At 47.3% G+C, this 27,463-nt stretch overlaps 1 protein-coding gene across 1 annotated transcript in view; it reads left to right on the forward strand.

Moving 5' to 3' along the window:
* The first annotated feature begins 1,575 nt into the window (after positions 1-1,575).
* The window catches only part of cpamd8 (C3 and PZP like alpha-2-macroglobulin domain containing 8), a 63,139-nt gene continuing 37,251 nt past the window's right edge, over positions 1,576-27,463 (forward strand). Inside the window, exons 1-24 of the mRNA XM_061238710.1 lie at positions 1,576-2,357; positions 5,867-6,018; positions 6,681-6,703; positions 7,410-7,575; positions 8,062-8,114; positions 8,862-8,879; positions 9,796-9,850; positions 9,954-10,067; positions 10,958-11,042; positions 11,267-11,375; positions 11,769-11,996; positions 13,631-13,801; positions 14,339-14,467; positions 15,253-15,445; positions 15,970-16,139; positions 17,098-17,247; positions 17,902-18,063; positions 19,088-19,230; positions 19,365-19,427; positions 21,307-21,538; positions 22,712-22,865; positions 24,264-24,403; positions 24,855-24,906; positions 25,592-25,890. Of these exons, the coding sequence (XP_061094694.1) occupies positions 2,275-2,357; positions 5,867-6,018; positions 6,681-6,703; positions 7,410-7,575; positions 8,062-8,114; positions 8,862-8,879; positions 9,796-9,850; positions 9,954-10,067; positions 10,958-11,042; positions 11,267-11,375; positions 11,769-11,996; positions 13,631-13,801; positions 14,339-14,467; positions 15,253-15,445; positions 15,970-16,139; positions 17,098-17,247; positions 17,902-18,063; positions 19,088-19,230; positions 19,365-19,427; positions 21,307-21,538; positions 22,712-22,865; positions 24,264-24,403; positions 24,855-24,906; positions 25,592-25,890 (3,144 nt within the window). The 5' untranslated portion in view covers positions 1,576-2,274. The remainder of the gene's footprint in view (positions 2,358-5,866; positions 6,019-6,680; positions 6,704-7,409; positions 7,576-8,061; positions 8,115-8,861; positions 8,880-9,795; positions 9,851-9,953; positions 10,068-10,957; positions 11,043-11,266; positions 11,376-11,768; positions 11,997-13,630; positions 13,802-14,338; positions 14,468-15,252; positions 15,446-15,969; positions 16,140-17,097; positions 17,248-17,901; positions 18,064-19,087; positions 19,231-19,364; positions 19,428-21,306; positions 21,539-22,711; positions 22,866-24,263; positions 24,404-24,854; positions 24,907-25,591; positions 25,891-27,463) is intronic.

Consider the following 27,463-nt stretch of genomic DNA (forward strand, 5'->3'; position numbering starts at 1 on the left):
ACTTAATTGCAGACATTTTGTGTGTTGGTGCAGCAGGTGATACAAAACCGTATGAACTTTGGCAGGCAAAAAAAAATCATGTTATGTTATATTGTAAAAGGTAATGTGGCTGATTTTTAGAACTCGCAAGCCACTCTGGTCAGTGGGTGAAAATGAAACGTGAAGCCCTGAAAAGTGAATCAAAGGCATCTATATCCTTTATGCAGGGATGCTTGTACTTGATTGTGTATCAAGAAACTTACGAAAGTGCCACTTGCACAGGAATGTGAAGTTAGCTAGCCGGATGGTTCACTTGAGAAAAATCATTATAATTTGGTGGTATAAGCAATTGTATAAATATCCTCTGGAGGAGGTTTCACAAAGCAGGATGGCTGACTTGGCTGGATAACTGCACTGCGTAAAACCTGGAACAGCTCTTTTTATTTCAGTCCATGTTCCAGATTTGTGAGGGTCCCGGGTTTCACTCAGTGTAGTTATCCAGCTAACTCAGTAATCCTGCTTCCTCCCCTGGACATGATTATAGTTTGTGAGACAGGCTACAATTGTGGGCAGGCTCTTCAAGGGTGGGTCGGTCATCTCATGTCTGACTGGAGAATGGTGTTGAAATCTGAGGTGTGAAACCTGTTAAATGAAGTTTACACACCTTTCCCCTCCCCTCCCTACTGCCCTGCAATTTGTAATTTCCCATGTATGTTGTATGCTGTAATTGTTGCACTTATGTATAATTGCACTATTTTTAGTGTTATAGTTGCTGTTCTATTGCTACTTCTTGGTCAGTTCCTGATTAATCTACACAAGTCTTCATTTTTTTATCTATTCGATCACTTCTAGCACTTGGGACCGTACTTCCCTCTAGGGTTTTCATCCCATTTGTCCCTGGTTATGATTAGCACTTTATTGTACGTCGCTCTGGATAAGAGCATCTGCCAAATTACAGTAATGTAAGAGTACAAGTGCTGTAACATGAGAATATTTAAGTGATTATTGCTTCTGAAACTGTCTATCTCATGGTGTTCCTGTTTAGATAACGGAGACGAGTTTTTAAAAAAATGTAGCAGCTGGCTGGACTAGTCCCTGGAAAAGGTTTTTTTATTTTCCATATTCACCCCTGTTTATTGTCATGCATGGTGCAACTGGAGCAGTAGCCCAAGCCCGTGTTTGTGACGCGTAATGCACGGTAACCACTTGAGGGTGCAATAGGGCTTAAAAAAAACAAACTTGTACTTCTCTGTGGTCGACTTCGTTTCTACATTAGTGGATCTGGACAAAGGCGTCAACATTACGTGAGATCACAGTTATGCAAAATAAAACACAATAATAAATAAACAGCTGAGCTTTGAAATGACATCTGATGTAAAATATTCCTCTCGTATCCAGTGAGAGCTTTTAGTAGCCAATATATCTGTCCATTCATTTGAGCACCACATTTAGTAGTGGAATTACTTTGTTCGTGAAGAAGTCACGAATATAATGTAATGTCTGTCAAGTTGCAGTCCCACTGCACTGGGAATGTCGAATCATAAGTACGGGTGAAGTCGCTTGGTTCATAGCGTATGCATTGCACATTTCGCTTTGTTTAGACAGGTTATTTTTTTCACGTGCTCTCTGCTTCCTATAGCTACACTGCGAGGAAAAAAAGCCAGTAGCCTATATAGTTTATGGGAGGGGAGAACCCAACAGCGAGAACCCGAGGTTTGTAGTGCTGGAGAAGTCTGCAATAAGCAGGAGCTGTTCTGACTCGCACCATTATTAGAAACAAAAGAGTCAGAAACTTCAAAGAGACGAAGAGGCGGCGAGGGGGAGACGCAGCGAGAACAGGATAAACTTTATGCGGCGCGTTAAGTAAATGAATAAGCACTATATCAACGGATACATCGCTTTCTTTATAGCGCGACTTTTCTGGGGGGTGGACGCAAATAATTTGTAATGCTGAAATATGAGAGAACGGAACTGAGGCGGGTGAATCGGGCACGCCAAAGAAGAGACAGTCTGTGTGCGTTGAGAGCAGTTAAGCTTACAAAAAATCCAGTTGCACCGTTGCATGGAACGGGATTTCTAAAAGTGGGGTAAAACAAAACTCCGTTTCCCTCGTTCGCGGACTCGAGGGAACATTAAGCGCTCATTCTCCTCTTTGATTCAATGGATACTTTAAGTGACTAGTACCAACTGCGCGTTTAACTGTATGTAAGAAAGATTCGAAGCCTCGTCTCTTTATAGAGGCTTCAGGGAAAACTTGTTGCCCCGCACCACGGCCGCGTGAAGATTATTGTGAAAATGAAGTCCCGCCGAGCATCGTGGATTCTTTCGTGGACTGTTTGCATCTGTCTTGTCAGTGGCAGTTATTCACAAGAGCGCCAGTGAGTAGCTGTCTCTCGTTTCTTTTATGTTTTGGCATTCATTTGTGTGATTAAAGGAAAGCGTGTTTCACTGGATGAGAATAAAAGTTGTGAATGAAGCCATCTGCCGTTTTAGGTTCAATTAAGTTCAATTTAATTAATAGTTTCAGGGATAAACTGCAAATACAGAGTGCAGTTTGTGTTTCGTCTCTGTTGTAACCTACTGGTTCTCTGTGTGTAAAGATTCAATGAGCTTCAACTTGTTTACCTCCAGAACCTCTTAAAATGAATCAGCGGGTGGGTGGCATGTTTAAGACACCACGTCTAAACGATTTGAATTATAGCTAGTGATTTTCACATGTGTAGAAGCTATGCAAAATGATCACACATCTTAATTCTATTTTGGATTCATGTTTGTCAAAGTTGTTCCAAGTGGACTAAGTCTTGCTTCCCTTCTCGTTTACGAGCCACGTTCGGTGCTGAAACAAAAGCTTTTGAATGCGAAGTGTAGGCTGCAAACTAGAGCCATTCGTGATTTATACAGTATCGTGGACTTTGGCTCTACTACGCTACTATTCTGGTCAATTTGAACAATTTTACGCCAGTGTCTCCTTGTTAGCAGGGCTGTGTAAGGGCTATGCTGAAGCAGAAGACACGGGACTTCTTTGCATTACTGCATGTGGTTTTGTTCTAGTTATTTGTGTGAGAAAAGACCTCACAGTTGTCAGCGCTGTGGTCAGCCCAAGCAAATGCTAATTCATTATATTGTGTTGGCTAACTTGGTTACGGTATATGACCACATTTTCTTTTTTTTTGTTGGTTCGTATGCGTGCACAGTGACGTGCAACTGTTGCAGGTACCAAGAGACTTCAAAGATCTTGCTTGGATCAAAGGACCATATTAAATACCTAGACGTAGCATGTGGGATTACACCAAGTTAAAGTTCAAGAGAAGGTTTGCAGTTCTCAAGGTCTGAAGTTAAGGGATTAAAATGTGCTCTTGGCAAGGCGGATGATTTGATGTGATCGCTTCGGATGGAGCATGCATGTACGGACCTTGCTTTTCCCCCTAGTTTTAAGAACATCTTCAGAGACAAGCTGATACGGGTCAGCGCCGTGAAAGTTGTACATCAAACCCCTGCAACAGTTCGGGTCTCATTTTCCATAGAGGAAAACATGCTGTTCCGCATACGCAAATGCCTTGAGGTCTTTCCCCGAATCTTTTTTTTTTTTTACTAGGTTCCTGCAGCCCTCGGTATTTGACAATGGACTTTCCACACGGTCTGTTTTCTTTTTAAAGCGTGCAGCAATCCCTAGGTCCCATGTAGGGTGATTGGTGTGACTTTGGACTCTATGATGATATCCGTCAGGCCGCTGTCAACAGCGTGCCAGAGCTAGAAGTCTGAACCGTGGAGAATTCTGTTGAGTTAATAGCGAAGGGTTACAGCTATGCTTGCTGCCAAAGAGTTTCACACATGAACGAAAAGAACTAGAGGGAATTCCTAAGGGGGTTATGCTGTGTGTAATATAGGCCTATATGTCTTTAGATGCGTCATCATGATCTACACCTTTTTCCAGAATCATCGAGAGGAAGCTTGGGAGGAAAATGAACGAGGTTTAGCTACTTCTGTAGCCTGCATTTCGCTGGTCATGTGTTTTAAGCACTCGATAAATGAGACCGAGTTGAACTTGCAATAAATCAAACGCCAAGAGTCAATTTCCTCTCATTATGGTTCTGCTCTCAAGGCCCCGAGTTCTAAAGGCTTTTCTCATGACTCTCCGGGACTGAAATTGCCCCTGGCTCCCAGCACTATAATGCTAACCACCTGATCTCCTACTGAGTGAACGGCGCGTGGGTCTTTGGGTCTGTTTTCTTGCAAAACTCCGTGTTTGAAAGCAGCGCCCCTGTCAAACCACAGTTTCAAAACTCAAGCCTATATCTTGCTGCTGCCGGTTTTTTTCTTTTGTGCATAGACCCTTCTTCAGGTGGTGAATATATCACATTTATGTCGTTTCAACTGAACCTTCACTTGTGAAAACACCCCCTCCCCCCACAGCTGCCCTCAATCTTAATAAGTAAGATATTTCAGAAATGTGAACAGGAGGAGGCCAAAGGAGAAAGATGCGTAAGCCTGAAATGAATATGTTGGAATGAAGTGATAAGACCAATATACTTTTGCATGCTTTCAGAATACAATGAGCTCTATTGTTTCAGCAAGTGTTTCTAAAAAATCTAGGGCTAGATACAGAAAAAATGCATGTCCGAAGCAGCTCCAACCCCCTATTATACTTATATAAGGTGACCTCTTCCAAAACAGGATCTTACAGTTCAATTGGTTCCTTTCAAAAATGCTCCTGCAGAGTAGGGGTTGACCTTTGCCCTTTGACCTTTTTGTGATAGCTGCCCTCTCCGCTCCTGGGTCTATGTCAGAGTGATTGTCTGGAATCTTGGTTTCCGTGTGTTGAAAACACTGACTATTGGGTTTCATCGGGGGAGAGGTCCTGGACCACCCAAAAAGAGTTCACCGGGATGGTGCTGTGACAGGTACTCTGTCCTCATGAAACCCGCCAATGAAATGGCCTCATTAAACCCACCAATGAAATGGCCTCATTAAACCCACCAATGAAATACAACCTGGCCACGTGAAGCTCTCAAAGTGTAAAATGGTTTAATTGCAGGTGAGTTCTTCCAAGCTTCGAGAAAGCTTTAGAAAGCCTGTAGGGGGACTTATACTTCAGGTAGAACCAGTCCGCTCTACGTCAGCTAGTGCAGGAGGTGGCCCACACTCAGGTTCGGCCTTGGGAACAGCTGTCACTAATGAGCAGGGAGCAGGGGGAGTGGAGGAACCGCTACAAAGCCCTCAACTGTTTCTCCCCCTCCTTCATTTCCTGTAACTTATTTCTTATCCTTTCTTATTTGCTTATGCATTTCTTCTTACTGACGCTTTGGCTTGCCTTAAAAAAACTGTCGTAGTGCACAGAGACCAGATGAAGTTACCTCACCGTCCTTCACGGGAGAAAGAAGTTTGTCTTGACTAGTATTATAGTCTCGTAATAAGACTTAAAATCACTTACTTTTTCGCTTGTCAAGTGAAATTGTCTTACCCCATTGGCAAATCTTGAAATTAATCATCATTTATTAATTTAGCATGAAAGCTCGTCTTCCTCAACCTTCGTTAGGAAGCTCATCGGTCCATACTCCCCTTCCTCCACTGCTCAAAAACAAAAAAAGTATTTTAGTCTTATATTGAGACTTAAAATATTGAGACTTTTACTTTTAAAAAATGCTAAATATTGCCATTGAGGTAAGACAGTTTGACTTATTTCAAGATTTGCCGATGGAATACGAAAATGTAACATGTAACTTAACTTAACATTAACTTAAATCGAGCTCACATTTTGTGCTCGAGAGAAAAAAGATCTTAAGTCTTAAGAGCCCCCTCTTATTACAAGACTGACTGTGTTAAGACAGTCACTTTTTGCAGCATTGAATGATAGTCTCTTCATTCCCGCTAAACCCCCCCCCCCCAGAGGCTATCTGATCGCGGCCCCGTCAGTGTTCCGTGCGGGCGTGGAGGAGGCGCTGAGCGTCACGATCTTCAACGGCGCGGAGGACACGCGTGTGCAGGTGCAGCTGTTGGCGAAGGGGGAGACGGTGGCTCACAGCCATGGCATCGTACGAGGTGAGTCACCGCACGCCCCCCCCCCCCTCCCCAGCGCCCCCCCCCCCCCCCTCCCCTCGGAGAGAACACACACACAGGCAGTGCCATGCTGTCCGACCTTTCACCTCTCACCTCTGACCCCGCCGGGGTGGGGTGACACTAATGGCTGATGAATACGCCCCGATGAGCTCTAAATCTACAGTGATGTCAGCCTTGATAAGATGGTTTATTGTGTGCCGTGGTATGTCTAACCTGGCTGTTGTGTATGTCTGGGTCTGTGTTTGTTTGACATCGCCGCTGATAGATGGAGCTGCTTGTGCCTCAATTGACAGATGAACCGCCCGCTAACACCCCGTGGTTGTTTTTCCCAGAATTCCAGCTCCCAATGATTCATCTCTCCAATTTTAACGATTCTTATCTTTGGCTAGTGTAGTATGTAATTTATTCTTTACTTTGACTTCAACTTTTTAACTAGGGAAAAAAACAGGGCACATAACAAATTGCTGTTCATATCTTGAATCATGAGGCATTTTTAAAATCTGTTGTCATTTGCCACTCCCTCTAATGTCATAATACTCTATAATACTCTCTCTCGGGATAGTGTTGTGTAACCTTTTTGATTTTGAAAAAAATCTTTTGTTGTGAATTGAATGTGATGTTTTACTGTTTGTTCTCTTTTTCAGATAAAGGCACAATTAAGCTGAAGGTAAGTGTATCTAAACTGCTGTTTGGAATGTTTCATTTGAGAAATGGCCCACTATTGGGCATTGTATATAATTCTATAATGGAGGGGGCCATTTCCTTCAGAAATTCACTATTAGGGTAACAGGCAGGACCCTGTTGCACAGTACTCCCATCCATACCAGTCTGTAAACACCGCACCAGCAAAATGGGGGGGAAAAAAACAGCGGGAATATAATTTACATTTCAGCATCTGTCTTTGCGCAGTACGGTAAGGTAACCAGCTGAAAACGACCGGCAGCTGCCGCCACACACAGACCTCGGCTCCGAGGGGCTGGAAGGGATCGGTTTGATGTCCGGGAACGCGTATCCGCCCCTCGCCTTATTTACGGCGTAGTTCAGCGGGCGGCGTTCTGCCGCGGTGGTCTCAGCTTTCACGCTCGTCTCTGCGGAACCAGCCGAAGCTCCTGTGTGGCCTCACCTTGCTGGGGTCGCCAGACGGTCCAGGTCGTCCGTCCGTTATACTATTTGTACAGGTACTCGGAACGCAAACAGTACCTGTGCAAATAGTTTGGAAAAAAAACGACGGAACGGATGGAGGGATTTTACTGTCTGAATTTTACTGAGGGAATCCCCCTCCTCTCCCCTCGACGTTGTTTGAGATCACACTTCCAGCTGTGCGTGTCGTGTTTCGACAAGTTCTAAACCTGGTGACCCGACTCGTTGCCCAGGTGCCCGCTGGCTTGCGTGGGCAGGCCCAGCTGAAGGTGTGGGGGAACCGCCATCTGACGGAGGAGGGCTACATCTTCCACAACTACACCACCGTCACTGTGGACAGCAAGGGAGCGGCCGTCTTCATCCAGACCGACAAGCCGGTCTACAAACCCGAGCAGAGAGGTGTCTATTCCTGAGGGTCTGGGATTCTCTGACTGGGCTGGTGTTGGTTGTCTAGCAGCATTGATTACATGGTCTTAATATGAACCCAAGCTGAATCCCAGTAAACAGAAAGGTTAAATTATACGTAACAAATGAGATATAAAGTTACATTCTGTCTCAGCAGGGTTAATTTTATGGCAGAAAATGGTATGTACAATTGAGCTGAATTGAAATTTGTGCGAATGCACTGTGGCCAAAAAAAAGAAGTAAATCTTAATAGGTATTTTAGTCTTGGTTTTAGACTTGGAATCTAATTTTAGCAACTTTTTGTTGCAATGAAGTGAGATACACTTCCAAATTTTCCAATGGGTAAGAAAAATATGATTTTAAGTCTCATTATAAGAAAGAAACACTTAAGACAGACTCTTATTTGCAGTAGGAGAGTTTCGAGCTTGTATGAAAGTATGTCTGCTTCATGTGCGATTGTCTGCTCTGCTCCCTTTCTAGTGCTCATTAATGTGTATTCAGTCACTCCGGACCTGAGGCCTGCCAATCACAAGGTAAGGAATCTCTGTCACTAAAATCAGGCATATAAATACATAATCCTTGCTGAAGCTGGAGGACATATCATAGATTTCACAAGGCTTCTTTTGCCCTTAAAGCCCCGTTCCTCAAATCGCGACTCTCAAGGGCTGAGAATGGCTGATCTTCCACCTTTCCTATATCTGGGAGTCAGGTGTGAAGACAGTCATTAGCGCTAATTGTTCAGTTAATGACCTGGGAGGAAAGAAAACCAGGGCCGGATTTGGATTCAAAGGCCAGAGTTCTGTATCCCTGCATTAAAGGGTTATGTCCCTCTGGCTTCGTCGACATTAAAGTAGCCCAGTGTTCTTTGCTAATCTTGTGGCTGTGCCTCACATCACTGAAGTTGTGCTCATCACCTTTAGTAAAATGGCTCCATTTTAGTGATGCTGCTTCGAGTAGTAAACTTGATATTGAATTTTTATTTATTTATTTAGTACAGAAAACTTGGGAGTCAGCATTGTGCAGGAATTTTCAAAAACAAGTTTCTAAAAATGTAGCAGGGTTGGGGCAGTTAGTGGGTAGCATCAGGAGACAGTGCGCTTATTGATGGCGGGGGTTGTAAAGGTCCACACTGACCCAGCCTGGCACTCATGACTCACAGACAGCGGATTGTGGGATAGGAGAGGGAGGTAAGGGTTGTGTCGTTTGGCCTTCGCAGTGCTGTCTAATGTGTGCTGGTCTTGTGCCCCCCTCCCTCCCCCCCACCCTCTCTTCTTTTGCAGATTGAAGCTTACGTTGTGGTGAGTGAAGGTCACCGGGGAATTGGGGGGGGGTGGGGGGGGGGTGGTGGTTGGGGGGGGAAGGGGGGGACCACCCTGGGTGGACGTAGCCACAGGCGTTACTTCCCAAAACAGCCGGAGATTACAGGGCTGCTCGCCCTGATGACAGGACGCTCTTCGACCGCTCCGAGCGCCGAACACGAGGGAGATGAAAGAGGCAGCTGACCCCCCCTCCCCTCTCCCTCGCCCCCCTGCGCCCCCCCCCCCCCCGGGCCCTGCTGTTTCATGACCCCCCACCCTCCGCACGGTTCACGCTCTCCACCGTACATCACAAAGTGATCCGACATCGCCCCCGAGGGGGAGCTAACGAGCTAACGAGCTAACGGTTGCGCTCGAGGAGCTGACGGCTGTGCTAGAACCCTGCATCCGACATGCTACTCTGTGCATCTGTAGTCCCTTTTCTTTTTGGAAGTTGGGGGTGAACAAGGGAACCGTCTCCCTAGAGTAGTGTTGCTTTCTCCCAAATCTGTTAACGGCACGTGTGGTTAGCACGAGGCCTCCAGCCTCCCGGCTCAGTCGGGTTAGCGGAGCCGCTATCGCGCCCTCTGTGTGGTCTCTTGTCATTCGGCCCAGAAGCCGGCAAAGGGCGAGAACGCATAACGTATTTTGTTTAGTAATCGTCTCCTCCGCCCCTGCCATCTCCGCTGCTTGAACCCACCCAGCTAGAACGGAAACAGAGCATTTTTCATCCCTGACCTCAGCCTGCTGGAGAATATTCGCCTGCCAGGGGTTACGCGTAAAAAAAAGAAGTTCTAAATTCCTTTCATTTTTTTATTTTGGAAGTGTGCTTTGTTTACCGGGACACCTGATTTAAAACACTTGCTTGGGTGGCTTTGATCCTTCTAAGCCCGAGCCCCTGTGATGTGATTGCTTTCAGGACCCCAGAGGGTCGAGGATGATCCAGTGGTCGGACCTCAAGCCCCTCTGTTGTGGTGAGTCAGATCACGCGAAATCTCGGGGTGTGAATGGTTTATGGGAGTGTGGTGGTGCCGGAGCGAGATTGAAAACAGACGGTGACGGTCTGCCTTCCCTCAGGGATTGTGAACATGAGCTTCCCCCTGTCGGACCAGCCCGTGTTCGGAGAGTGGTTCATCTTCGTGGAGATGCAGGGACAGACCTACAACAAGACCTTTGAAGTGCAGAAGTACGGTGAGTCGTGGACTAAAAAGTGAATTAATCCCCCCCCCCCCCCTTCTCTTAGGGCTGGTGACCTTTTAAGGTGTGACCTCACAAATACGCGATCAGAATTCTAATGCTCAATCACTACTGGTGATTGAGTTTGAGAACACTGGTTTATAATTTTGAAAAAGCATTCCAAATATACAGCACTTCAAAGAGTTAAACGGCATCTAAAGCTGTTTAACAATGAGTACACAATGAGAAACTAAGAGGGAAACTCAACTCATTCACCAGCAATGTATGGCTTCCACGTGGATTCTACAGTTTGGCCATTTTGCGCCACAAATGCATCCAGGGTAGGATTCATTGTGCAAGTTAAACTGGGATGTGATTGGTCAGTGAGATTGAGGAAGCCAGAAAGCCAGGACACCAGGTAACCCCATACTCATAAAAAGTGCCACAAGTTTTTATTGACCTCTGAGAGTTAGTCTGTGAATAATTAGACCTCCCACTGCACCAGGGCATTGATTCTACATTTGGACTAGAAGAAAGACTGCCCCCTCCTGGCCTGCCTGAGCAACTTCCCGTTACAACCAGATTTTTCCAAGTTGGCTTTAGTCATAGGTCAGGGTAAGGTCACTGGTTGCTATGGTTACTGGCTGAATGATTAGCCCCCCAAACCTGCTCAACTTTAAATGCTAGCTATGCTGGATCAGTGGGTCCCAAACTCTATCCTGGTGGTACTGTATGGCAAACATGTATGCTAATTTTTGTTCCAACCACAATTGCAATCCCAAAATCGTTACAAGCTGTTAACAGAGTTTGAGAACTGCTGTGCTAGAATGGACTGTGACTGAAATGGGTGGGCTTCTCCACTCCTCGTTGGAAAAGGTTCCACCGTTTGTTTCTCGCCCTCGCAGTCTTGCCCAAGTTCGAGCTGATAATCGAGCCCCCTCGGTATATCCGTGACCTCAACACGTGTGAGAAGACCACTGTACACGCCAGGTGATCATCATTTATTCTTCTCTAATTTTAATCATCTCTCTTTTACTTTGTCTACACATTTTGGTGAGGTTTTCAGGGAAGGGAAGAAGAACCTGTAGACAATCTAATAATTTAGCTTTAGAACTGCACATACGAACAAGCGTATAGGTCTGAATTTTGTATAAGATGGCTGACATCATGCAATGACAGTCACTGTCCTTTGACTTATTCCTGCTGTTCCTCAGATATACCTTTGGTAAGCCGGTCAGCGGGAAGCTTACTGTGAACATGACAGTAAATGGAGTCGGGTACTATCGGCATGAAGTGGGGCATCCAGTGGTTAAGACTATGGAGGTGAGAGCCATGGTATTTGAGGTTTCTCTGGGTGCTGCTGGTTATGACCTTCTAACTGAGACCTAGAAGAGGAGTCATTCAGACGAGTTGACCTTATTACTTATAGAATTGGCCTATCTACTTTGTGTACTAGACTTATGTTCATGGCCATACAACTGATTCTATGTGACTTGTACCTTATCCAACCTGTTATGTTGTTCGTTCTATGACCTTGATATGCATTCTTTTTTGTACATCGCTATGGAAAAAAGTGTCTCCTAAATAAAATGTAATGCAACGTAAAGTAACGTAATGTAATTCTACCCTGTGTTATAATGTTCTGGCTCGCTCCACAACAATTTGACTACTTCCGGGAAACTGATCTTAAACCGTGCTGTCTGCGGTTGGTCCTAGATCAAGGGCACAGCGACCTTTGACCTCTGCGTGAAGGACATGATGCCAGTGGACGTGGCGGATCACTTCCGGGGCACGGTGAGCATGTGGGTGTCGGTCGCCGGTGCGGACGGCGGGCGGCAGACCACGTTCGACGACTCCACTCCCGTCCACAAGCAGCTCATCGACATCAAGTACTCCAAGGACACGCGCAAGCAGTTCAAGCCTGGTCTGCCCTACAAAGGCAAGGTGAGAGAGAGAGAGAGATAGAGAGACACAAAGAGAGAGAGAGAGAGAGAGAGAGATAGAGACAGTGTGAGAAAGAGAGACACAGACAGTGTGTGTGAGAGAGAGAATGAGAGAAAGTGAGAGAGAGAGAGAGAGAGCGAGACAGAGACAGTTTGTGTGTGAGAGACAGTGAGAGAGAGATAGAGGGAGACTGTGTGAGACAGAGAGAGAGAGATATAGACAGTGTGTGTGTGTGTGTGTGTGTGTGTGGGTGAGAGAGAGATAGAGACTGTTTGTGAGAGAGAGAGAGATAGAGGCTGTGTGTGTGAGACAGAGAGAGAGAGAGAGAGATAGAGGGGTGTCAGTCCACCTGTGTTGCAGCTGCACCTGGACAGCAGCCTGAGTGTTGGCCGCAGTTTCCACAGTTGCTCTGGTGCCAGGCGAGCTTCTGTGTGCCAGCGCACTGCTCACTCCTAAAAAACCATCTGTCTTAACAAGTGTTCTGGTCTTGTAATGAAACATAAGATCTTGTTTTTTCTGTCTCGAGGACAAAATATTAGCTGGTTTTGAGTTACTTTTCGCTTAACAAGTGAAAGTTTCTTAGCTCATTGGGAAATCTTGAAATGAGTCAGTCAATCTATAATAAAAAAATAATAGAAATAAGATTTTAAGTGTAAGACTAAAAATACTGGTTAAGATTGTCTTATTTTTGTGCTTTTTTTAGTGCAGCTGTTAGGATGCTACAAGCTTGTGCTTTTTGAACATTTTTATCCTCTTGGTTCTTTATGGGTTTGGGCTTAAAAAATGCTCAGCTGATCTAGCTGCAGAAATGCCGCTATGAATACTGTCAGATACTCTTAAGTAACCAGAAAGCTTACAAACATGTTGTCATTTAAGGTAATGAATGGCTATTCTGATTGGATTCTGTTACTGTGATACTGACTGTTAATGTTGTGCAGTATGGTGGTTGAGTGGCATTGAGCATCACTTTATGTACTTTCCGTGTTTAAATTCATGGGCTTGTGCAGTGCCTGAGACAATAGGATTTGTAATTTTAATCCTGCTGTCAATTATGTCCTAATTCTTGTTGTTGTCCTTGTTTATCCTTTATCCAGTATGTTCTTGGTGTTACTTTGTGTTGTTTGCCTTAGCTATGGACGTCTCTGGACAAATCTGTCAGCCGGATAAACGTAAACTACAAATGTAAATTGAAGAAAATCTAGAGGGTTTCAGTGTGCTAAAGAAGTTCATGTAAAGCCAGATTAGGTTTATACGGCGGACCAGTTTACATTCTTACAGTGGTACTACTTCATGGGGCAGTGAGAAAAATCTCTTTCACTTCAAAGTTTTAACCTTGTTGTCAAAGCAGAGATGAGAAATGACAACAAGAACAAGTGACTGCAGATCTCTTTTCATTCTCTCTCTCTCTCATACTCTCTCGTTCTCTGTCTCTCACTCTCTCTCCTCTGTCTCTCTTTATGTCTCTTTGTGTTTCTTTTGCTCTCTCTCTTCTGTCTCTCTCTCTCTCACTCTCCTGTCTTTCTCCTGCTCTCCTCTATCTCTCTGTTTCTATCTCCCTCTCTTGCCTCCTGCTCTGTCGCTCCCCCGCTTGTTCTCTGTGTCTCTGTCCAATCACCACTCCTCTGCGCCCCCAGGTGGAGGTGTCGTACCCGGACGGCAGTCCCGCGGACGGGGTGAGGGTGCGGGTGAAGGCAGAGCTCACTCCCAAGGACAACGTGTACACCAGCGAGCTGACCTCCAGGGGGGGCCAGGCCATGTTCGAGATCCCCTCCATCCCCACCGCCGCCCAGTACGTCTGGCTGGAGGTCAGTGGGGCTCCGGAGGCATGGGGGGGGGGCTTAGGTGGCCACAGGACTGAACGGGAACATACATGTCACATGTTCTATAGAAACAGCTAGCCTACATTGTGATCCATAACCATGAAAGGTATTCTGCCTAACTAGAATCAGAAATGTTAGGTTTCACTTTTAACGTTAACCATTGATATGATTTGAACTGACCACTCTCTTGATTTTCTGGAAGCTCCACCAAAGTGTTCCCCTTGGAGGGTGAGCCTGGAGAGATTATGTTTTTGTGGGCATGTTCTCTCTTGCCGACTGGATGTATAGACTCATGAGATACCTTGTGTCACAGCCCCTGTAGATGCTCAGCTCCAGTGCTGTATTTTTACCATTGAATGCTCTGTCCCCCTACCACTGAAGCCTAAACTTTCCAATTCGATGCATCTTCTGAGAATTCCTTGAGGGTTGGGGGGTCAAAGACTGAACTTGGAGAGCTGTTGGAATCAGGAGTGGGTCTATAGCTGTTTGAACACCTGCATTATCTCCATCCTCTCCCCGCAGACCAAGGTGACTGCGATCGATGGCAAGCCGGCAGGTGACCAGTACCTACCCAGCTACCTGTCTATCAGCAGCTGGTACTCTCCCAGCAAGTGCCACCTCCAGCTCCAGAGTCCTGGTGTGGCTCTACAGGTACACCTCCCTGGACCCAAAATAACTGCTATTTCCATAACAAACCTGATTTATTTACATAGCACAAACACAATTACAAAATTATTTGCAATACAGGTCAGAAAACTCTCTTTTAACTACCACTTTATACTGTGTGTAGCTAATCCTGGCCAAGAAAAGCTGCCTTTAAAATTGGCAAACAATTAAAGCAGCTCATTAGCATGCCTCATCTGGTTACTCTGGTCTGAGAAGGTGAAGTGAAGGGCGGAGTAACCGTGACAACCCTACTCTACCTTAATGAGAGCATGATGCATGGCACCATGTCATGGGAGCCCTAGGACCTGTTAGTGTAATGATGTGTGCTGTTCAATATCCGTGGAGTGGTTCAGACCTGGGTCCAATACGTAATTGTTTTGGATTCAAATAGTTTTCTGGGTTCGACTGATGAAACAGCTGGTAGCTGGTAGCTGGTTGACCAGTTCAGACCAGCTCCCAGCTCAACATGGTTTGACCAGCTCAAGCTATGTTATGAAACGGCTGGTAGCTGTTGCTGAACCAGCTTCCAGCTCAGACCAGCACTAGCTGGTTGGCCAGCTCATACCCAGCTAGACCAGCTTTATGACCAACTCAATTTTCAAGCTGGTCAAGCTGACATCTTACAGCAGGGCAATACACAAGACAAGCTTGTGTAAAGTGATGTGTAGAAAAGCATATGAATCCAAAAACAGTGAAGTATTTGACCCAGGTGTGGTGTGGATCAGAGCCTGGTTACTCCCCCTGAGACAGTGGTTTGTCTTTGGCTCCAGATTGGCCAGGAGGCAGAGATATCCCTGAAGTCCACCTGTCCGTGCAACTTCACTCTGCATTACGAGATCGCTTCCCGCGGCAACATCGTCCAGTCCGGCCAGCAGCTGCCCAACATCACGGCACACCGTGGCAAGAGGGCCACCGTCACCTTCGACAAGAACATCCACACCACAGCGGCTCCTAGTGGCGCAGGTCAGTACCGCGGTTTCATTTCATGTTCGCAGATCAGTTGCATTTCCCTGAGGCGACTGGTTAATGGAACTACGATAATAGCTGATGGACATTGGCGTTTTCTAAACATATATCAAACATATATCAAATATCTTCACCATGAAGGTGAAATTATTTGCAGTTCACCACTGCTATGTTCTGCTTATCTTACACTATACTCTTCTACCTACCCGCATTGGTTTCTCTATCTCTTTGTCAGTGTGCCTCAGAAGTCTCTCTCTCCGTGTTGTCTCTCTTGTTCTCTGTCTCTAATTCAGTTACTGTAAATTCACAAATTGTTTATTTGCATGACATACTGGAATATTTCGCCGAAACATTGCATAAACAAACACTGTACAGGAACAAGCATGGAACAAGTGATGAGTGTGCTTACAATAATGTCGACCGTAATGCCTAAATAAAATTGACCAGGAATAGATTAGGGAAATCAATTTAAAACAAGCTCTTTTTCTGCCCCGCTCTCTCTCCCACCTCCCCGGGTTCAGCGGCCACCTCCTTGCAGGGCGAATCGGACATCTGTGTCTCTGTCCTCCGGTTTCCTGTCACCCACGCCATGGCCCCCCTCAGCCGGCTGCTGGTGTACTACGTGAGGGAGAACGGCGAGGGGGTGACGGACAGCCTGCAGATCCCCGTCCAGCCCAGCTTTGAGAACAAGGTCAGTGCCCTGGGAGCCAGGCCTCACCAGCTAGCATGGAGAAACTAGTAGTGAGAAGCTAACTTGGAGAAGTTAATATGAAGAAGCTAACATGGAGAAGTTAGTATGGAGAAGCTAAATGGGACACGTTGGTATGGAAAAGGTAGCTTGGAAAATCTATCAGGGAGAAGCTAGCATTGCGAAGTTGGCATGGGGAAGCTAGCAGGTAGAAGCTAGCATTTGAAATGCTAGCATTTGAAATGCTAGCATGGAGAAGCTATCATGGAGAAGCTAGCAGGGGGAAGCTAGCTTGGAGAAGTGGTTCCACAGCATGGGCTCTGTCTAGGACATGTCAATGGCAAATGGTCAACTAAGGTATTCATGAAAAGGAAAATGCCAGGCATACGCTCGCCTGTAGCTACAGTACGATCCAGTTCTACACAAATTAGCATCAGAGCCTGCTCTTAAGTGATCAATGTCGACCTGGAGGTTCTCTCATCCGTATGTCCACTGAACTCCTTCTTTCAAATACCGAAAGAGCTCAGAGAGGTTTTTTTTTGTTGTTTTTTTACTCTTTATCGCTTCACAGCATAGAGGAATGCTCAATAACACCAGGCCTTCGGAAGATTTAGTGGCTGCAGCTTTTTACGGCTCTCTGGTATGAGCTCGGTTTGGCGGGAGGAGGGTTGCGCGGCCGGACACGTGAGACAGGGCAAACAGAAGGTGTGGAAGATCTGAGGGCCCATTACGGGGAGGGGCAGAGGTTACAGTCGCGGTATGGCGAGAGGGTAACGGTGTCAACGGACCCACAAGTTCAAGTGGGTAATTTCCACAAGCGGGGAAAGCCTGGGTTGTGGAGAAAGCGGGGTTCGGTTACTCCCCCCCTCGTGCTGGGACGAGGGGACCGGGGTCTTGTTTCTGCACCCCCCCCCCCACCCCGGGAGCGTGCGCTGATGTAATTTCAAACCCTCGCTCACAGGTGTCCATCTCCCTGTCGGCCAATGAATCAATGCCGGGCGACCCCTTGAGCGTGAGGGTCAGAGGAGAGGGGGGCTCCTGTGTGTGTGTGGCCACGGTGGACAAGAGCCTGTACCTGCTGAAGCCGGGCTTCCAGATCAGCCCCGATAAGGTCAGTGCGTTTCCCCCCCCCCCGGCTCTGGGGTGACCTGCGCAGGTGGCTCCCTGCCCTGGTCTGTGCAGGGTCTGTGTTTACAGGGCATGTTACACAACACTGCAACAAACGTCTTTCTTAGAATCTTATTTTTCTTAAAACTTCTCTCACGTTTTGTCTTATTCAGCAAAACAGTAATAGAAATAAAAATGTAAAAAAAAAAATGTCTAAATATAAGACTAATATGACTAAAAGATTGACTTGTTTTTTGGTATTTTTTTGCAGTGAATGTTTAGCTTGCACTGCAAAAAAAGTCTCATTACAAGACTAAAACACTTGTTAAGAAATACATTTGTGCTGTGTACAATGTATTAGTACAGCTGCATGTTTATAGTTCAGGTTCAGTACCTCCCTCAAGGGTGCACCGGCAATGCCCCTCCTGGGGATCTAACCTGCAGCTGAATTAGCCCAGCTCCCTGACCTCTGCGCTCCACTGCTGCCCCGAGGAGTGGAGGGGTGCAGGAGTGGAGGGGTGGAGGGGTGGAGGAGTGGAGGAGTGAAGGGGTGGAGGAGTGAAGGGGTGGAGGAGTGGTGGGGTGGAGGGGTGGAGGAGTGAAGGGGTGGAGGGGTGGAGTGGAGGGGTGGTTTCTTACTGCGTCGTACTCTGCGCAGATCTTCAAGGAGCTGGCCGAGTTTGACGTCTCCGATGCCTTCGGCGTGCCGAAGGATGACGGCCATTTCTGGTGGCCCGGGCTGTCGTCACGGCGACGGCGGCGTTCCTCCGTGTTCCCCTGGCATTGGGACATCACCAAGGATGCTCGCTTCGCCTTCACGGTGAGGCCCACGGCCCCTCAGCGTCACTCTAAACCTGGGTCAAATCCTTAAATCCAGTACTTAAATCCAGTACTCTGAAATGTTTTTATAACTGCATTTGAAATGCAATACATTATTCTTAAATACAGAAAATTGGAACATTTTAGATTTAAATGGTATTGCAATATAGTTCATTATTGATTCATTTTGAAATCTTTCAGGGCATGTTGCCAGCGTCTAATCTTTGTGTCCTTCTGTGTTAACGTGTGTGTTTGTGTTGCTGGCTGTGTGTGTGCTTGTGTGAGTGCATGTATGTGTGCGTGTTTGTGTGTGTGCGTGTATGTGTGCATGTGTGTGATTGTCTGTGTGTGTACATGTGTGTGTGTGCTTGTGTGTGCGGTTGGGTGTGTGCATGTGTGTGTGTGTACGTGTGTGTGCGCATGTGCGCATGTGTACGTGTGTGTGTGTGTGCTTGTGTGTGTGTTTGTGTGCTCATGTGTACGTGTGTGTGTGTGTGTGTGCTTGTTTGTGTGTACGTGTGTGTGTGTGTGTGCTTGTGTGTGTGTTTGTGTGCTCATGTGTATGTGTGTGTGTGTGCTTGTGTGTGTGTTTGTGTGTGTTTGTGTGCTTATGTGTACGTGTGTGTGTGTGCTTGTGTGTGTGTGTGCCTGTGTGTCTGTTTGTGTGCTCATGTGTACGTGTGTGTGTGTGTGCTTGTGTGTGTGTTTGTGTGCTCATGTGTACGTGTGTGTGTGTGTGTGTGCTTGTGTGTGTGTTTGTGTGCTCATGTGTACGTGGGTGTGTGTGCTTGTGTGTGTGTTTGTGTGCTCATGTGTACGTGTGTGTGTGTGTGCTTGTGTGTGTTTGTGTGCTCATGTGTACGTGTGTGTGTGTGTGCTTGTGTGTGTTTTTGTGCTCATGTGTACGTGTGTGTGTGTGTGCTTGTGTGTGTGTTTGTGTGTGTTTGTGTGCTTATGTGTACGTGTGTGTGTGTGTGCTTGTGTGCGTTTGTGTGCTCATGTGTACATGTGTGTGTGTGTTACAGGAGACGGGCCTGGTGGTGATGACGGACATGGTGAGTCTGAACCACCGGCAGAGCGGGGGGATGTACACGGACGAGGCCGTGCCCGCCTTCCAGCCCCACACCGCCACGCTGGGGGCTGCCCTGCACTCCCGCACGGCGCCCAGGTACCCACCCCAAACCCCAAACCCCCCTCACCACGGTGCCCAGGTACCCACCCCAAACCCCAAACCCCCCTCACCACCATGCCCAGGTAGTGTTGCACTGTAAATTCATGTCAGGTTTTGTGTTTTGGTTCCAGAGCGGAGAAACGCAGGCGGACGTTCTTCCCGGAGACGTGGGTGTGGAACTGCGTCACCCTCAGGTAACTCGAGTCTCCTTCTCCCGAGTTTCGGCTGACTTAGCGCCTGGCAGACTTAGCCACCGCTAATGCCTCTTATGTCTGTGCTGCCTGTGGGCGGGTGAAATACTGCACTTATTTAACGTCAGTTTAAACTTTGTTCTCTGCCTGTACAATGAACGAGGAGTTCCACATTTTCATAGCAAAACACGATTGAGATCACCCTGCCCTGGGCCCTGTTTCTCGAAGCAGAATTACTGGGTTAGCTGGATAACTGCTCTACGTAAATCCCGGAACGGCTCTTTTTCCACCTGTCCATGTTCCAGATATGGAAGGGGTTCCGGGTTTCAATCAGTGCAGTTATCCAGCTAGCTGAGTAACCATGCATTGTGATGTGGGGCCTAGTGTGCGTCCGGTTCAGTTCAGCAGGGGTTGATGGTGTGACAGTGATGTGGTGAGGTCAAGTGAGCGCCCGGGGAGTTCACAGCGGTCGTGTAGGTGAGCGCTCGCCTTCTCGTCTCCGCGCTGGGATGGGTCGGTGGATGTTCGCCCGTGAGCTAGGGAATACAGAAGGCTACAGGGATTGCATGCCTTGGCTTGTGCCCAGGGGCCTAAGTGCTCTCATGTGTGAAAATAAAAACATTATTACTGGTTGTGCGCTGTGGTCTCAACAGAGTGGCTGGAGGCTGAGGGGTTGGGGGAGGGGGGGGGGGGGGGGGATTAGCTGCTGCAAATTGTGCGAGTAAGCAGGATTTGGAGGAGAGCCAGATCTCAGAGTGGAGGAAGAGTAAGAGTGAGAGAGAGCGAGAAAGAGAGAGAGAGAGAGAGAGAGAGAGGGATGGGGTCGGAGTGTAAGGGAGTCTCGCAGGCCCCTTGCCGTATCGACACAGATTAGAAGATTGCCTTACACAAAGTTCGCTTGGAATATTATCTGCTGAAACGTGATAAATCTGGCCATTCAACTCCACTGGCCCAGTGCTTTACTGTATAACAGAGACCTGGGGCCCGATTTGTAATTTATAATAAACACTTGTCATTTATAACACCTTATATGACCTTTATAAGACCTTTAGCATGTGCAAAACCTTTTAGCACAGGCAAAACCAATAACATCACCAATGATTGGTGCAAAGCTAATAACATGACCAATCATTGGTTATGTTATTGGTTTTGCGTGTGCTAAGGGCCCTTGGTTGATATGACAACTACATGACAGCTGCACTGATGTACATGACGGTTCTACTCAAATTCAGCCATCTCTGATTCACTTTCTGCTTTTGTTTGGCATTCATTTCATAACAGCCTGGAAGGGGAATTAATAACTGACCTCAGATTGCTTTTGGGGAGACTTTTATTTTTAAGCTTAACATTAAATGGCAAATGCAAGATAACTTTCGTGGTTGTCATTATTTTTGACTTGCTTTTCCTCTGTGTGACGCTGTACGTTTTTTAAAAACGGGCTTTACAGAGGCTTTGGCCATTTACGTGGTGAGGCTTAGCAATGATTTTCCAGTCTGCATTGGGCTTCCAGACTCTTAAGTCTACTGGAATACGATTGCGCGCGACTAAATTCTGTAAGCCCATTGGCAGTCTGATAAGCACGTTAGGCTTATAGGGTTAACTGGGAATAGCTCCAGACTCTTAAATGGAGCATATGAACAGGTCTGATTGGATTAAAAGCTGAGGGAGAAGAATTGGCCTCTTGTGTCACTGGACTTGTTTGTTTTGTCTGTAGTGGGGGGGCTTTCCCCAACATTAGTGAATACGCATATGGATGTTTACTAAAACATGAGGTTCAGCTTTGGGCCAAAGTGCCACTTACCTCATGTGAAAACACACACACACTCACATACACACAGCTGGCTAAATGGCACTTTGCTTTATATCTCCCCCGCCATTCAAGCGATCAGACGGGAGAAGCCGAGCTGCGATTGGACGTCCCCGATTCCATCACCACCTGGGTGACTGAGGCGATTGGCTTATCGCAGGAGAAGGGGCTGGGCCTGGCGCAGAGGGCGGAGCTGAGGACGTTTAAGCCCTTCTTCGTGGACTTCACTCTGCCTTACAGCGTGATCCGCGGGGAACAGACCAAAGTACCGCTCACCGTGTACAACTACCTACCCACCTGCACAGAGGTGAGTGCAGGGAGAGTGCACGTCATACCATTAATAACACTCATCAATCCCCCATGGGCCTCTCTGCTGTGAAATCCAGTTATGACCAGATCAAAATGACCAGCTACCAGCAGTTTCAAAACATAGCTTGAGCTGGTCAAACCATGTTGGAGTGCGGAGCTGGTCTGAGCTGGTCAACGTCAACCAGCTACCAGCTGTTTCAAAACCTAGCTTGAGCTATTTTGTTCAGCAGGGCTGACTTGAGAAAAGGGTTGGAAATTAGCCGTAGCGTTAATAGCATTTAGAAATCCCCCATAAGGCTACATTTCCTTGCATTAACTGCATTTTTACTGTATAACAATCCCCTCATAAGCCTAACCTAGTACAAGGGTTGGAAATTAGCCTTAGCTTTAATAGCATTTAGCAATCCCCCATAAGCCTACATTTCCTTGCATTAAGAGCAACTGTTTAGCAATTCCAGAGGTTATAGCCATGGCTATAATCTCACATGCTATGCAGCTGTTATCAGCCTTTTCCAATGCCAAGTTTAATTGTCTCCATCAACTGAACCAATAAATAAATAATTGTGGAGAGGTACAGGCCGAGATGGCAGGATGGGAGAATAGAGAGATGGATAGAAGAAAGGAGGGAAAGATCTCTTTTCTTCCAAAAACGGAGCTCCCTAATCCCTCGCGTGAGCAGGTCAGTTCTGCGGAGGTTCGCAGAGCTGATGTCACTAACCGACCGCTTCCTTGATGTGTGCAAAGGTCAACACATTTAGTAGTTTTGCGTGTGAAACTTACACGGCAAGTCAGGGTTATGTTTTTTCCCCAGTCACGCAGACCGCTTTATGTTGAACCAAAAACATGTGATTCTTATTTTTTATATATTACTTATTTATGACTTTCCGGGTGTGTGCGTATGAAATGCATTGAAATGTTGCTCACACAGCGCTGGAAGATTAACGGGAGTGATCCCTATGGAATAATGGTGGTATGAATCAGTCAGCATGGAAAATTTACAATATGACTAAAAACTCCCCTAAACCCATGTCAGATCCTTCTCAGGTCACACAGCATGAGGGAAATGATTATGTATTTGACACAAACATATCTTAGAGGTAATTTACGACAAAATTCCCAGAAAATTCTCAGAAAATTCCAACCTGTAAATGTTCCAATGTGTTCCACGCAGGTCCATGTCAAAGTCTCCGTTCCCAAAGGAATCAAGTTTGTGGGCCATCCTGGAAAACACCACCTGACCCGGAAAAAATGTGTGGCTCCGGGAGAGGCCACGCCCACCTCCATAGTCCTGTCATTCACGGAGCTGGGTGCCGCGAACATCACAGGTGAGACGTGCCCCTGTACCTGTTCACACACGCAGGTGTGACATCTGAGAAACCCGTACAGCTCTACACACAGTTGTCCTGTGTTGGATGCTATTCTGTACTTTCTGTATATTCTGTTTTCAGTTAGAAATGTTTTTCTTCAAGGCAACAGCCCTGAGGCAGCTTTTCCTATAATATATCAAAATGTAGTTTTTAAAAAAACACAACTCTGCTGTAAAATCCAGCTATGACCATCATGAAATTACCAGCTACCAAAGCTGTTCAAACCATGTTGAGTGTGGAGCTGGTCTGAATTGGTCAACCAGCTACCAGCTGTTTCAAAGCCTAGCTTTAGCTGGTCAAACCATGTTGAAAATGGAGCTGGTGTGGACTGGTCAACCAAGTACCAGCTGTTTCAAAATCCAGCTTGAGCTGTTTTTCAGCAGGGAAGAGATAACATCACTGGTGGTCAAGCTGGAGTATTTGCTCTGAAAAGCGACCTGAAGGATATAGGGGCCGGTTCTACAAAGAAACAAACAAAAACAAAAAAAACAGGAGCCGGACCCCAGCGGGGCCCCAGAGGGACGCCAGCGGGGACGTGGGCGGGGCAGCGCCGGGACACTCTGTGGCATGTTGATGAGTTTGCGGGTCACTGCAGGTCAATGGCCCCCCTGCGGGTCCCCCCCTGCCCCCTGGGCCCCTGACCCTTCCCTCTCAGTACACACACACAAAGGGCCGCATGAGAACCCTGCAACATCCCAGCCCCGCACCCTCGAACACTGTGTGTGTGTGTGTGTGTGTGTGTGTGTGTGCTTGTGTGCATGTGTATGTTGTTTGGCATCTGCATTTAAGTGCTTTGTTATTTTATTCTGTCAGTCATTTTAAGTGAACTGGCCCACAGCTGTGAAAGTTCTGCAATCTTGATAAATGAACGTTCACAGCGAGCTTTACATTTTTTATTTCATCACCGAGAGTTCCTTGTGAGTTTATTTTGAAGGGGTCACGGTCACGTTTAAGCTGTGGCTCATCATGTTAAGGCCCTGTTCCAAAGTGGGGATGTATTGAATTGGGACTCTGTTACCGCCAAATTTGGCCAGCAGCCCCATAAAGCAATGGATAATAGACTGTTGTCCATTGCCCAGGGAGGAAGGGATTTGGTCAGCAGGATTGGCCAGGTCTGGTCACCCTCTGGCTACCCCTCCTGGTCAATTGGACACCCGCGGTCAGCTTGCTCAAGCTACACATTGAGCATCCTCCCCCACCTTTTCTCTATGCAGGCTCAACCTGGCGACTGTGATGTGAAGAGATGCTGCTACCTGTCTTGTAACCTAAAGAAATCAGAGCATTAGTGTTAGTGTGAACTGAAATCCCCCCAAAATCGTGCCGAGGCCCTGACCGCGCCGGGTTGTGTTCCCACAGTGCGCGCCGTGGCCTACAGCGAACCGGGCTGCTGCACGGACGGACTGCAGCCGCTGAAGACGGGCAAAACCGCCGAGGACCAGGAGGACCGGAGGACTCCCGCCGGCATGGACTACGTGCGCCGGAGTGTCCTGGTGGAGGTGAGCGGCCTCCGACTCCGACTCGGATGGTGAATTTAGGTCATTGATTTAGCCCATCAGTGACCTGGCAGATAAGCAGCAAGTATCCATGTCCATAATCTAACAGTGGAGGTACATTTTCGTTCTTCCAGGATCACATTTTCCGAAAGTACAGTGATGTTCTCTTTCAGTACAAATGAGTATGTTTTCCAAGCAAGTAAGGTACATTATATATCACTGGCTAGGGGTACAATTGTATGTACCTACAGGGCCCAGTGACAAGGCACTTTTTATACCATTATTTCTGAGAGTGCAGAGCCTAACCTGGCTGCTTAATGAAAGAGAACCAGAAAAATGTGCAGACAGTGTGTCTCCCGGACTGGAGTGTGAGGCACTAACGCAGACCCCCAGGTTATTGTCACCTGGAAGGTGATGAAATGTAACCGACAGGTTTCCTGTGTTTCGTCCTCAGCCTGAAGGCCTGCCCCGGGAGTACACCTACAGCGTCTTCTTCTGTCCCAACGGTCAGTACCCATCAGCCTCAGCACCACGGCCTCAGTTATTATTATAAGACTACAAATATGTGATTAGGATGTTCTTAACGTAAGTTACGGATGTAAACGTGGTTCTGTGAATCCTGGATGACCGCCGGGGGTAGTTTGGACTGCCTCTGGCGGGCTGTGAGGCTGTGAGAATTAAATAGAACCGAACATGCTAATGCTAACGCTAGAAATCACTGCTGGTAACTGAAAGTGATGGAGTTCTAGACCAGAGATCTTCTGAACTGACTGACGGTATTACTGCAGTGGGATAGGCCCTCAAATACTGTATGTGTGGGCTTGCCAAATGGGAGGAACATAAAAAGCACCAGAGGGTATAAAAAAGAGACAAAATATTAAGGGGCAGTTCTTTGTTACATTACATTACATTACATTAATGGCATTTGGCAGACGCTGTTATCCAGAGCGACGTACAGTTGATTAGACTAAGCAGGAGACAATCTTCCCCTGGGGAAATACAGGGTTATGGGCCTTGCTCAAACCACCCACCTTGCGGGTCCCAGTCATGTACCTTAACCACTACGCTACAGGCCACCACATGATTAGATCTGATCTTTTTATGATTAGAGCCATGATATAAAGACAATGTTGGGGAGAGTATGTTGGTTACGTAGGATTTTGTTCTTGCTCTACACCGCTTCCTGCTCAGAGAGGATCCACATCTCCACGCCGAACAAGTACGAGTACCAGTACGTGAAGAAGCCGGCGCGCATGACGCACTTCGAGGTGGCGGTGAAGACGCACAACGACGCGCACATCGCGCTGTCGCCCAGCCCCCACGACAGCGCGGAGATGCTGGAGATCGTGCTGGGCGGCCGGCAGAACACCCGCTCCTGGGTGTCCCTGGGGAAGATGGGCGAGCAGCTGGCCAGCGCCCCCACGCCCGGCGTCCTGTCCTGGGACGAGTTCCGCAGCTTCTGGGTCAGCTGGAGGGGCGACGTCCTGCAGGTGAGCGTGCGGGCAGGGAGGAGAGGTGCTGCCCTGTGCGGTGCAATATTAGGGACTTAACAATACAGGGCTCTATGCTAACAATACAGGGCTCTGCGCTAATAATACAGGGCTCTACGCTAACAATACAGGGCTCTATGCTAACAATACAGGGCTCTACGCTAACAATACAGGGCTCTGCGCTAACAATACAGGGCTCCAAGCTAACAATACAGGGCTCTGCACTAATAATACAGGGCTCTATGCTAACAATACAGGGCTCTGCGCTAATAATACAGGGCTCTACGCTAACAATACAGGGCTCTATGCTAACAATACAGGGCTCTACGCTAACAATACAGGGCTCTGCGCTAACAATACAGGGCTCCAAGCTAACAATACAGGGCTCTGCACTAATAATACAGGGCTCTATGCTAACAATACAGGGCTCTGCGCTAATAATACAGGGCTCTATGCTAAAAATACAGGGCTCTACGCTAACAATACAGGGCTCTGCGCTAACAATACAGGGCTCTACGCTAACAATACAGGGCTCTACGCTAACAATACAGGGCTCTACGCTAACAATACAGGACAATACAGGGCTCTGCGCTAACAATACAGGGCTCTACGCTAACAATACAGGGCTCTGCGCTAACAATACAGGGCTCTACGCTAACAATACAGGCCTCTACGCTAACAATACAGGGCTCTACGCTAACGCTTTCAAATTAAATGGGTTACATTTCCAGTTGGCACACGACAATTGTCATGAGCAATTGTGTCCTGCAATGTCAGTTATCGTTAATTTACTGTGTTGACCTGCTGTATTCGCAAAATATACATACATACACTCTCAAAAAAAGGCTGTATCTAGTTAAATGGTTCCTTGTTGGGCGAAATGGCTTGTTGCCTGAGAGCGTTCACACTTTACACCTTTGATAGAGGGTTCCACACTGAACTAAGAAAGGGCTCCTCTGTAGGATCAAGAGTGTACATTATATACAGCGGTATATGAACGCACTTCAGGTCACGAGCCCCTGCTCAAGTTCACAGCATCTCACCTGGGAGTCAAACCTGCAATCTCCTGGACACAAGCCCAGTTTTTCAGCCATTCTACACACACACACACACACACTGTGCTGCCCCAGGGCAGGAAGTGGAGCCGGCCAATAGAGGCGCGGCGCGACTGACGCAGGGAGGAGGCTGGGCCCGTCGGAGGTCCTAGCGGAGGGGAACGCCGGCGCCCTTCCCAGGCGCCTCGGCTCCGGTTTAATGACACGCCTGTGAGGTCACGCGGGACAGGAGGGCGGCGATGTCACTCAGGACGCGCGCTCATCCGTGCCGAACGCGCTCCCGGGCCTCCCCGCCTCGGGACGTGAACTTCAGAGTTGGATACGCCGCGAGTCGACCGGAGGGGACGATAAAGAGACCCCAGCCATTGTGAAACATTGTTGCGTGCAATTAATTTTTAGATAGCTGGAGAGCAGTTTCTTCCCTCCTTGGAGTGTGAACCTCTCCGTTTTTTTAGTTTTACAAGCGGAAGCGAATACCAAGGGGGCCCTCTGTTCCTTCAGCTCGCTCCGAAACGGGT

Source organism: Conger conger, chromosome 4 (genome assembly GCF_963514075.1).
Source record: "Conger conger chromosome 4, fConCon1.1, whole genome shotgun sequence".
Classification (NCBI taxonomy): Eukaryota; Metazoa; Chordata; class Actinopteri; order Anguilliformes; family Congridae; genus Conger; species Conger conger.